This window comes from Tachyglossus aculeatus, chromosome X1 (assembly GCF_015852505.1).
Source record: "Tachyglossus aculeatus isolate mTacAcu1 chromosome X1, mTacAcu1.pri, whole genome shotgun sequence".
In the NCBI taxonomy this organism is placed as follows: Eukaryota; Metazoa; Chordata; class Mammalia; order Monotremata; family Tachyglossidae; genus Tachyglossus; species Tachyglossus aculeatus.
Window position 1 is genome coordinate 133,728,282 of NC_052101.1, and position 12,409 is coordinate 133,740,690.

Here is a 12,409-nt window from a genome sequence, read left to right on the forward strand (position 1 = left end):
ACACTACTTCTCTATCTGAAGAATCAATTAGTCTTTTATTGAGCACTTCCTTTCTGCAGAGCAATGTACTAAATGCTTGGGAGAGTCCAACATAACAGAGTTGGTAGGGATACTCCCTGGCCACAAGGAGCTTACCATCTAGAAGGAGAGACAGACATTAAAACAAATTCTGGATATGTACCTAAGTGTTGGGGGCTGAGGGTGGGGTGATTATAAAGTGCATAAAGGGTACAAATGAAATTGCAAGGGTGATGTGCATTGGAGAAGTAGTTAAGGGTAAGGAGGGATTAGTTGGGGAAGACCTTTCAGAGGAAATGAGATGTTTATAAGGTTTGAAGGCAAGCACTTGGTACAGTGCTCTGCACACAGTAAGAGCTCAATAAATACAATTGAACAAATGAATGAAGGGGGAGGGAGTTCCAGGTCAGAGGGAGGATGTGGGCTAGGGGTCAGAGGTGAGATAGATGAGATCGAGGTTGGCATTGGAGGAGTGAAGCTTGTGGGCTGGGTTGTAGAAAGAAATCAGCAAGGTAAGCTAGGAGGTGGTTAACTGAATGAGTGCTTTAAAGCCAATGCTAAGGCGTTTCTATTTGATGTGGAGGTGGATTGGCAACGACTGGAGGATATCCCAGTGGGGAGATGTGAACTGAATGATTTTCTAGAAAAATTATCCGGGCAGTAGAGTCAGATAAAGACTGGAACGCGGAGAGACAAGAGGCAAGGCGGTCAGAAAGGAGGAGGATGCAGTAGTCAAGGTGGGATATGGTAAGTGCTCAGATCAGTGAAGTAGTAGTTGGGGATGGAGTCCAGTTGACAGAGCATGGGCCTGGCAATCAGAAGGACCTGGGTTCCAATCCCGGCTGCACCGCTTGCCTACTCTGTGACGTTGGACAAGTCACTTAACTTCTCTGTGCTTCACTTACCTCAGCTGTAAAATGGGGATTAAGATTGTGAGCCCCATGTGGGACAGGGACTGTGTCCTACCTGATTTCCTGCTATCCACCCCATCGCTTAGAATAGTGCCTGGCACAGAGTAAGCACTTAAATATCATCATCCTTACTATCTCTAAAAGATAGCAAACATGCAAAACTACAGAAAAGTTTTCTAGATGGCAGAATGAATTGGCGGATACAAGAGATATTTGGCTCAAAAACATTTCCAGCTGCCCTTGCGGACCCAGACCTTAGGAGCAGTGACAGTCAGAGTTCTGCCTTGGGCTCAACTATTGACATCGAAACCTACCTTCTTCCCTGCAGTTTCCCCACGTGCACCATGGGGGAAAGAGTAAATGACTCAGGTCATTTTAACGCCGTGATCGGCTAATATACATTAAAGGTTTGGTTCTAGAGAAGCCAAGTGGCCTAGTGGAAAGAGCATGGGCCAGGGATTCAGAGGACCTGGGCTCTACTTCTGTCTCCACCACTTGCTTGCTGGGGAACTATGGGCTGGCTAGTCACTTCACTTCTCTGGGCCTCAGTTCCCTCATCCGTAAGAAGGGGATTCAAAACCCGTTTCCCCTCCTACTTAACAACAACAATAACAATAATAATACTAATAATAATGATAAATGTGGTATTTGCTAAGAACTTACTATGGATAAAGCACTGAATTAAGTACTAGGATAGGTTCGAGATAATCAGGCACCACATGGGATTCACGGTCTAAGAGAAGTTAAGTGATTTGACCACGTTTACACAGCAGACAAGTGGTAGAGCTAGGATTAGAACACACAAGTCCTCTGCCTCCCAGTCCCTAGCTCTTTCCACTAGGTCACGGCGCTTTTTAGACTGGGAGCTCCATGTGGGACAGTGACTGTGTCTGACATGAATATCTGGTTGCCACCTCAGGGCTTAGGAACAGAGAAAGGTATACAGTAAGTGCTTCACCATCAAGAGAGTTATTATCATTATTATTATCATCATCTAGCAAGGGATCAAAAGTACCGCTGAATTGATTTTTATAACTAGAACTTGCCTCCCAAATCTTTCCAAATTGTTGGACTTAGAGATAAGTAAATGTTACTCTTTAAACTGTCTTCCAAATGACTTCTGTGACAACAAATCAAACACCGCAGAAATATAAACAAATAAGCAATCAGTGAGTCACGGCACATCTAACCAAGAGCTTAGGAAAATTCCATTGGCATTCAGTAAGTTGCCGAATGATAACGTCTCTATATGTTGCCGATTTGTACTTCCCAAGCACTTAGTACAGTGCTCTGCACACAGTAACCACTCAATAAATACAACTGAATGAATGAATAACGTAATATTGTGATGTTTCCTTTTGAGCAAATCATTTGTAAACCTAACTTCAAATCATTGGCACATTCCTTTGGATCTGCTCACTATGGACATGCAGCTGGTATAGCAACAACACAACAGAACCCCCTGAAATTAATAAAGTACATTTTTTGACCTTTTAATCATGAACACCTTTATGGTCTTTATTTCTCTAGGAAGTTCTATATCTCGACATTGTGAAAAAATCACTGACCCTGATCACAGGAAGCATCGTAATGTCTTTCCTAGAGAGGAATTGTGATGTTCGAATCAGGAGAACACTAGTGAAACAAGTTTTCAATCACACCCGCAGGTGAACTTCATTGGCAGGGAATGTGTCTACCCTCCCAAGTGCTTAGTACAGTGTTCTGTACACAGTAAGCACTCAATAAGTACTACTGATGGATTGGTGATGATGTCTTTTTCAGGAATGAAGGATGTATATAAACTGTGTGGCCTAGTAAGAGAAGTAGCGTGGACAGGGCACGGGCCTGGGAGTCAGAAGGACCTGGCTTCTAATTCCAGTTCTGCCATCTCTCTGCTGTGTGACCTTTAACTTTTCACAAATCATTTAACTTTTCTATGTCTCAATTACCTCATCTGTAAAATGGGGATTGTGATGGTGAGCCCCATGTGGGTCAGGGACTGTGTCCACCCTGATTTGACTGTATGCACTCCAGAGCTCACTACAGTGCCTGGCATGGAGTGAGCACTTATTAAATACTGTTATCATTACATACATGGTCCCACCCCCCCACCCTCCCCCCCCACAACAAAAGAGTAGAAAATGCATTCTATTCACTATAGGGTCAGGCCCACAATATAAAACACGTACTTACCACATGACTCTATGCAACGCCCAAGGGTAACCAGAACGCTAGTTTTTTCTGCAGAATTCAGACTATCCAGAAGCAGCAAAGTCAGAAGTTTGGGCACAACTTGATACTTCGCTAGAATAACACTTCCAGAAGCTAGTAGTATAAAATGTTTTAAAACATAAATATAATGGACACAAATATTTTGAATCAGGGTGAAAAACAAAATTTAAATAGCGATCTTTCAGGACCACGTCTGCCTCCCTGTGAGCCTTCTGAACACTTCCCATGTATTAATCCCTAAACTCTACAAAAACCAGAACCATTCAATGACAGCACTCTTCGGCAAGGAATGGATTCTTATCAGGCACGAGGGTGCTGCCGCACAGCTGCTTGTCTCGGGGACTATTCTGCCCGCCCAGGGTTTAGCCATGCTGTCACTATGACATGCTGATTCCAACTGAGCCATGGATGATGAGATACTTCCACCCGGCATTCATTGGTGCTATTACACAGGGCTCCTCCACCTACCTGTCCTATCACACTCGATGACACCACAGGGCCCCCTTGTACTAGAGAGACTGCTTTCAAGGCGTGCCATAAGCTCTCCCCCTCTTACTCACTCACTCTCTTTTCACACCAGACCCCAACCTGCATTCTTCATTCCTCCCCAAGCTGGCTTTCTCACTGTGCCTCGTTTGTGGCTCTCCTGCTTCCATACCAAAGCTCATACCATTCCCCCTGCCTTGACCTCCCTTCCCCTCCAATTCTGCCAAACTACAACTTTCCCCATCTTCAAAGCCTTCCATACTCCTGCCAACCAACAGCCGTACCATTGCTTCTTTCTTCCTTATTATTTGTGAACTCACTTTTGGCTCATTTTTCTTATTCCTAGTTGTCACGATCTTTTCCCTTTCCTTCCCACGATAGATACACCATCCCCACTCAATAAAAAGCACTGACTGACCAACAAGAAGATTGTCAAGGTAAACCGGGAACATGGCGCAGTTGGAGCAGTAACCAGAGGAATGGAGAGGAAGGAGATGATTTGTAATATGACACCAAGAGAGAATCAGCAGGTAGGGGTGATGATTCAATGCGGGTAAAGAATGAGAAGGAGGCACCTAAGACGATTCCAATGTTACGTGCGAGGCGGGTCAGAAAGGACAGTTAGTGCCTTTGACAGCAATGAGAAAGGTGAGAGGAGTTAAAAGAGGGGACAGGATTACCTCAGGGGAACAGGACACAGAAGCACCAACCCAGGGCAGTTACGGGGGTAACTGCAGCGTTAGGACTATTGGGACAGTTTTCAAGGCCTTGGGAGTGGATGAGGAGGGACCAACAGGAAACGGAGCCCCAAGATGGCAACTCCACTCATAGGTGACTGGCTTCCAGGGCCAGAAGGAGAGGGTGGGGGGGTCGGTCAGTGAGCGACTGGGATAGGGGTCTTGACCTGTTCCCAACAAAGGTCTCCCAGAGGTATCTTGCACCCCATCAGAACCTAGGGAGGCAGCAGGTGTGGTGAGAGGAGGTGGAGAGTACTGAGTTTGTAATCCCAGAGAGAGAGTGGCAATATGAATGACAAGACATCATAAGCCCTTCACAGCATTTGTGTGTACATCAAGTCTCTAATAAAAGCACGCACTGAACTGTGGAACAATCATACAAAATGGAATTACTGGAAACCTATCCATGCAAGTAATTGAATCACTCACCGTTATCAGCGATGGAGACACTGATGGCATTTGTCAGCGCTACTGCCATCTTAGCATTACCAATATTCAGATGTGAAACTCCAGCCATCTTGGTAAATCTCTTAGCCAAAACATCCAATCCACCACGAGATATGAAGGATTTCTGAATGGATACTTCAGGAATAAAGTTATAGAACCATCAATACTTTTGTCAAGCAAATGGATGATCGCTGTTCTGTAGCTTTCAATTCTCTAAGCTAGTTTTACATCAGTATTTCTCACAGCCATTTACAAAATGGATACAACTACGTCGATATTTCTAGGACAGGATTTTGGGGTTAAAACGGCACTTTTCTGTGTGCATCTAAATACGTATTTTTCTTGCGTGTTAAAAAAATGCAGAAATTAATGGTATGATCCAGGTCAGGCTATTGATCAGAGAATCCCACTGAATCAGTTCACTGTTATTGTAATTAGCAGCCTGCCAATTTTCTAAATTCCAACTCAATCAATGGTATTTATTGAGCTCTTAAAGAGTGCATGCCACTGGGATTCAGTCGAGTTCAGAGACAAAGACCAAACACATCTATTAACTAATTGTATTTATTGAGCCCTTACTGTGTGCAGAGCACTGTACTAAGCAGCTGGGAGAGTACAACAGAGTTGGTAAACACGTTCCCTGCCCACAAAGAGCCTGAAGTCCAGAGAGGGGAAGACAGACATTAACATAATTAAATATGGATTTGTACATAAGCCCTGTGGGGCTGAGGAAAGGGTGAATAAAGGGAGCAAATCCAAGCGCGAGGTGATGCAGATCCAAGTGCAGATCTTGACTACTGCATCAGCCTCCTGGCTGCCCACCCACCTTGCCACCATAATTTATTCCAATGTCTGTTTCCCCCTCTAGACTGTCAGCTCCTTGTGGGCAGGGAACGCCTCTGCTCTGTCGTATTGCACACTCACAAGCACCGAGTACAATGCTCTCCGTACACTAAGCGTGCATTTCATAAATACCATCGAATGAATGACTGATAGAGACGGTTTCTTACATTCACCTATTTTAGCCTATGCTTCTGTTACTTTCTGGGGTGCCCAAACCTCAATAGGAGAGTCTAACAATGCTTGGCACATAGTAAGTGCTTTAACAAATACCATCATTATCATCATCAACAATATATCTCCTTAGGAACCACTTCACATGTACCTCGTCTCTTCACCACTTGCTGCCCAAGTAGCCTCCCGGTGACTAACAAATGAACTGCACTGCTAGGCGATGCTCCCCTGACAGGGAAAGACCCCTGTTCTGTTTAACAGAGCAAGAAGATGGATCCAAACTGGGGTTCGCCATCTCTTGCCCTGAGGCCTTCTCAGGGGAAAGCAGATACTGCCCCCCAAAGATGGACACCGGTCCACAGGTTCACATCTTGGGTGGAGTCACCAACTCTATTCCCCTCAATCCAACACTAGCTCTATCGAGAAGTTACCCAGACATCTGTAGACCGTAAGCTCCTTGCAGGCAGGGATTGTGTCTACCAACCTTACTGCATTATACTTGCCCAAGCAATTAGTACAAGTGCTCCGCACACAGTAAGCACTCGAGAAATACCATTCGTTGACTTATTAACATGAGAAGCAGCGTGGCTCAGTGGAAAGAGCCCGGGCTTGGGAGTCAGAGGTCGTGGGATTGAATTCCGGTTCCGCCACTTGTCAGCTGTGTGACTTTGGGCAAGTCACTTCACTTCTCTGGGTCTCAATTCCCTCATCTGTCAAATGGGGATGAAGAATGTGAGCCCCCCGTGGGACAACCTGATCACCTTCTATCCTCCCCAGCGCTTAGAACAGTGCTTTGCACACAGTAAGCGCTTAACAAATGCCATCATCATCATCATTAACATTTTCTGGGGCATCAGATTATTTTAGAAACCGCTTTTAATGCAAAACACACAAAGCATGAGAAGCAGCATGGTCTAGTGGAAAGAGCACGGGCTTGGGAGTCAGAGGACCTAGGTTCAAATCCTGGCTCCACCTCTTACCTGCTGTGTGGCCTTGGGCAAGTCACCTAATATTTCTGTGCCTCAGTTCCCTTATCTACAAAATAGGGATTCAGTACTTGCTTTCCCTCCTACTTAGACAGTGAGCCCCATGTGGAACCCCATGATCTCAAATCTGTCCCACCATTTAGTACAGTGCTTGGCATATTTTTAAGCACTTAATGAGGAGCTCACCTCCTACAGGAGGCCTTCCCAGACTGAGTCCCCTTTTTCCACTCCCCCTCCCCATCCCCACGCCCTAACTCCTTCCCCTCCCCACAGCACCTGTATATGTTTGTAAAGATTTATTACTCTATTTATTTTACTTGTACATGTTTACTAACCTATTTATTTTGTCAATGATGTGCATCTAGCTTTACTTCTCTTTATTCTGATGACTTGACACCTGACCACATGTTTTGTTTTGCTGTCTGTCCCCCCTTTCTAGACTGTGAGCCCGTTGTTGGGTAGGGACCATCTCTATATGTTGCCAACTTGTACTTCCCAAGCGCTTAGTACAGTGCTCTGCACACAGTAAGCACTCAATAAATACGACTGAATGAATGAATGAATGAACCATACTGATTACTGTCATCATTAAAATATTTCCTGTGAAAGATGGAAACGTTGGAAGTGTTGTATTTCAATGCAAATGAGAAAATGGTATATTCAAGGTGCATGAGCCCTAAATAAAGGGGACACAGGCTAATGATGCCTTTTACCACTTGACTCACTGTACTCACAAGTCTTGGATTTTCCCTCTCTGTCTTTTTCCTACAATTCCACTAGCTGTAATTTGGGAATCAGCGTTTTCTCCACTTACAAAACACAATCATTTCATGTAAGCCTCTAAGTTGGACCGATTCCCTGACTGCATTCCATTTTAGGGTTTATCCAGACTTTTCGACAAAATCCATCTAGCTCATCTTGCTTTCAAACTCCCTGAAACTTCCCCTTCAAAACGACTTCATTTACACTCTGTCATTGCACTGTACTTTTTAAAGCGCTGACAAGCTGGCACCATTATGTCGGTAAGGTTTATCCTAAACAAACTTAAGTACTGGAGACAATCAAATCTATCCAGCTTACGGTCCCTCTCTAGACACTAAGCTCATTGTGTGCAGGGAACTTGACTACCAACTCTGTTGTGTTATACTCTTCCAAGTGCTTAGTACAGTGCTCTGCACACAGTAAGCACTCACCAAATACCGTTGATTACTTGTTAAACCATCAGAGTGGTTTTCCTAAAGGCATCTCAATCATGAAATAGTGGATACTCACTGTTTCCTGACACCGTGACTCCAACAAATAGGCAAAGAGGGCAAACCATCTCAGGGGTCATATATGTTTCTATCATGGCCAAGGCATCTGGCAAAATGGAGAAGCAAACGTCCTGATTTTCCTCTGACACGAAGAGAAAACAAAACTGAATCAGGTCAAAGTTGGACTTGGCACTGGTAGTCTACTGAAAAAACTCAAATCAGCTGTCAGCAATTCACTTAGTTTCCCATTTTTGTTATGCTCATATCCAATGCCACAAATACAGTTGCAAATGTAAGATCCTTACTATTTCGAGGACGAGTGAGCGAGGCACTCAAGGTATTGCACACTGCATACCACAGGTGATACTTCTTCTTAAAGGTTTCATCCGAGAAATCAATCTCAGATCTCACAATAGTTGCACTATGAGGAAACAAGCAATAAAGCGGTCAAAATGTTTTAAAATTCTCAAATGTTTAGTATTTACTATCTTAACGGAAGCCTAGTTTGCTATTTGTTTACCTGAATAACCTCTTCAGAACAGGAAAACAGCCTGATTCTCTCAAGGTTATTTGTCCAATCCCTAAAAGTAACCAAAAATTGAAAAGATATCATCTTAGTTATTTATGTAAGTCTTCAGGGATTCAACACTCTCTAACAGTTGTTTGATGTTAGCACTTATCAGCACTTAGCATGTAGTTCATGATGATGATAATAATAATCATGATAATAATAATGCTGGCATTGGTGAAGCACTTAGTATGCGCCAGGCACTGTTCTAAGCACTGGAATAGATACAAGGTAATCAGGCTGTCCCACGTGGAGCTCACAGTCTTAATCCCCATTTTACAGATGAGGTAACTGAGGCCCAGACAAGTTAAGTGACTTGCCCACAGTCACACAGCTGACAAATGGCAGAGCTGGGATTACAATCCCTGACCTCTGACTTCCAAACCTGGGCTCTTTCCACTAAGCCACGCTGCTTCTCATCTTAGCACTTGTGGAAAAAAAATGAGGACTGGCAATAGATCCTAATAATGATGGTATTTATTAATAATAACAATAACAATAACGATGGCATTTGTTAAGTGCTTACTTTGTGCGAAGCACTGTTCTAAGCGCTGGGTGGGGATACGAGGTGATCAGGTTGTCCCACGTGGGGCTCCCAGTCTTAATCCCCATTTTACGCATGAGGGAACTGAGGCACAGAGAAGTTACATGACTTGCCCAAAGTCACACAGATGACAAGTGGCAGAAATGGGATTAGAACCCATGACCTCTGGCTCCCAATCCCGTGTTCTTTCCACTGAGCCATGCTGTTTCTTTATTAAGCAATTACTATGTGCTAAGCACTGTACTAAGCATTGGGGTAGATACAAGATCATCAGGTTGGACACAGTCCCTGTCCCACATGGGGTTCACAGTCTAAGTGGGAGGGAGAATGGATATTTAATCCCCATTTTACAGATGAAGAAGAAATTCAGGACCAAAGAAGTTAAGTGACTTGCCCGAGGTCACGCAACAGACCAGTGCCAGAGCCAGGACTGGAACCTAGGTCCTCTGGCTCCCAGGCCTGTGCTCTTTCCCCCAGGCCACGTTGCATCCCTGAATGACAGGAAATATATGGCACTCAGTGACAGACACTGATAGAGCAACAGCAGATCTAATTTTTTAATACACGAAAAAGCTCATTTTGCATATGGTTCTGAATCAAAAGGTACTGAAAGAGGGAAACTGATTTCTGATCTTCTGATCATCTACTTAGAATTTCAAGTTACTTACAAATTGTATGAGTCCAAGAAAATAACCTAGGCAATGAGCCACCTGAACATTACACTCAAAAGCACTATAATCAATCAGTCAATCAATGGTGTTTATTAAGCGCTTAAGGTGTGCAGAGTACTCACTAAGCGCTTGGGAGAGTACAAGACAGAGTTGCTCCAGGAGGACAGAAGCAGCACTGTCTAGTGGATGGAGCATGGACCTGGGAGTCAGAAGGACCTGGGTTCTAATCCCGGCTCTGTCCCGTGCCTGCTGTGTGACCTTGGGCAAATCACTTCAGTTCTCTGTTCCTCAGTTACCTCATCTGCAAAATGGGAATTAATAATGATAATGATAACAATGTTGGTATTTGTTAAGTGCTTACTATGTGCCAAGCACTGTTCTAAGCGCTGGGGGGGATACAAGTTAATCAAGGTTGTCCCACGTGGGGGCTCACAGTCTTAATCCCCATTTTACAGATGAGGGAACTGAGACCCAGAGACGTTAAGTGACTTGCCCAAAGTCACACAGCTGACAAGTGGCGGGGCTGGGATTAGAACCCATGGCCCCTGACTTCCAAGTCCGTGGTCTTTCCACTGAGCCATGCTGGAATTAAGACTGTGAGCCCCGGGTAGGACAGGGACTGTGTCCAACCCAATTATCTTGTATCCACCCCAGGCCTTAGACCAGTGCTTGTCACACTGTAAGCACTTGACAAATACCACAATTATTATTTGTATTATTAAGGAGCTTACAATCCACTGGGGGAGACAGACAGTAAAAGAAATTACAGATAATCAATTAATCAACGATATTTATTGCCCACTTACTACGTGTAGAGCACTGAATTAAGCACTTGGAAAAATACAATTAAAAAGAGTTGGTAGAAGTGTTCCCTACCCTATCTATTAGGAGCTTAATATCTGGGGGGGGGGGGGAGGGAGACAGACATTAAAAATTTATAGATATCAATCGTATTTATTGAGCGCTGACTGTGCACAGCACACTGTACTAAGTGCTTGGGAGAGTACTATATAACAGAGTTCGTAGATGAGTTTCCTGCCCGGATGTGTACAAGTCTTGGAGAAGCCTAGGAGAAGCAGCGTGGCTTAGTGGCAAGAGCACGGGCTTGGGAGTCAGAGGATGTGGGTTCTAATCCCGGCTCTGCCACTTGTCTGCTGTGTGACCTTGTGTAAAGCCACTTAACTTCTCTGTCCCTCAATTACCTCATCTGTAAAATAGGGATGAAGACTGTGAGCCCCATGTGGGACAATCTGATTACCCTGTATCTACCCCAGTGCTCAGAACAGTGCTTGGCACATAGTAAGGGCTTAACAAATGTCATAGTTATTATTATTATTATTATTGTATCTTCTGTTGGGCTCTGGGTGGAGTGAATAAAGGGTGCAAGTCCAAGTGCAAGGATGATGCCGCAGCCACATCCAGGGAGTGGCAGTGGTGGCAGCCCCGTCCCGCCCCCTGGCTGCTGTGTCGCCTTGACCAAGTCACTGCCCTGCTCTGGGCCTCACTCACCTCATCTGGAAAATAGGAATAATAATAATAATAATAATGATGGCTTTTATTAAGCACTTACTATGTGCAAAGCACTGTTCTAAGCGCTGGGGAGGTCACAACGTCATCAGGATGTCCCACAGGGGGCACTCACTCTTAATCCCCATTTTACAGATGAGGTAACTGAGGCACAGAGAAGTGAAGCGACTTGCCCAAAGTCACACAGCTGACAATTGGTGGAGCTGGGATTTGAACCCATGACCTTTGACTCCAGAGCCCATGCTCTTTTCTGTTGAGCCATGCTGCTTCTCAGACTGGGAGCCCCATGGGGGGCAACCCCATCACCTTCTACTAGAGAAGCACCATACCTCAGTGGACAGAGCCCTGGCTTGGGAGTCAGGGGTCATGGGTTCTAATCCCAGCTCCGCCACTTGTCTGCTGTGTGACTTTGGGCCAGTCACTTGACTTCTCTGGGCCTCAGTTACCTCATCTGGAAAATGGGGCTGAAGACTGTGAGCTCCAAGTGGGACCTTCTGATTACCTTGGATCTACCCCAGCACTTAGAACCGTGCTTGGCACATAGTAAGTGCTTAACAAATACCATCATTACTATTATTATTGTAGCCACCCCAGTGCTTAGAACAGTGCTTGGCACATAGTACATGCTTAACAAATATAGCTATATATATATATAGCTGTGCATATAGCTATAATTCTATTTATTCTGATGGTATTGATGCCTGTCTACTTGTTTTGTTTTATCTGTCTCCCCCTTCTAGACTGTGAGCTTGTTGTTGGGTAGGGACCATCTCTATCCTATGTCACTGATTTGTACTTCCCAAGTGCTTAGAACAGTGCACTGCACACAGTAAGTGCTCAATAAATATGACTGAATGAATGAATGAATGCAAAAGGGAGAGGGAGTAAGAGAAATGAGGGTGTAGTTAGGGAAGGCCTCTCTTAGGAGATATGATTTCAGTAAGGCTTTGAAGGTTGGGAGAGTGGTCGTCTATCGGATAGAAAGCGGGAGGGAGTTCCAGGCCAGAGGCAGGAT

At 44.6% G+C, this 12,409-nt stretch overlaps 1 protein-coding gene across 5 annotated transcripts in view; it reads right to left on the reverse strand.

Annotated features, from left to right (window-relative positions):
* The window catches only part of LOC119919621 (telomere repeats-binding bouquet formation protein 1-like), a 43,925-nt gene that overhangs the window by 17,895 nt on the left and 13,621 nt on the right, over positions 1-12,409 (reverse strand). For all 5 annotated transcript variants that reach the window (XM_038740187.1, XM_038740185.1, XM_038740184.1 and 2 more), the window contains 5 exons: positions 8,605-8,665; positions 8,390-8,505; positions 8,104-8,226; positions 4,814-4,966; positions 3,123-3,254 (listed from right to left, as the gene is read on the reverse strand). In XM_038740187.1, coding sequence (XP_038596115.1) covers positions 3,123-3,254; positions 4,814-4,966; positions 8,104-8,226; positions 8,390-8,505; positions 8,605-8,665 — 585 coding nt within the window. The remainder of the gene's footprint in view (positions 1-3,122; positions 3,255-4,813; positions 4,967-8,103; positions 8,227-8,389; positions 8,506-8,604; positions 8,666-12,409) is intronic.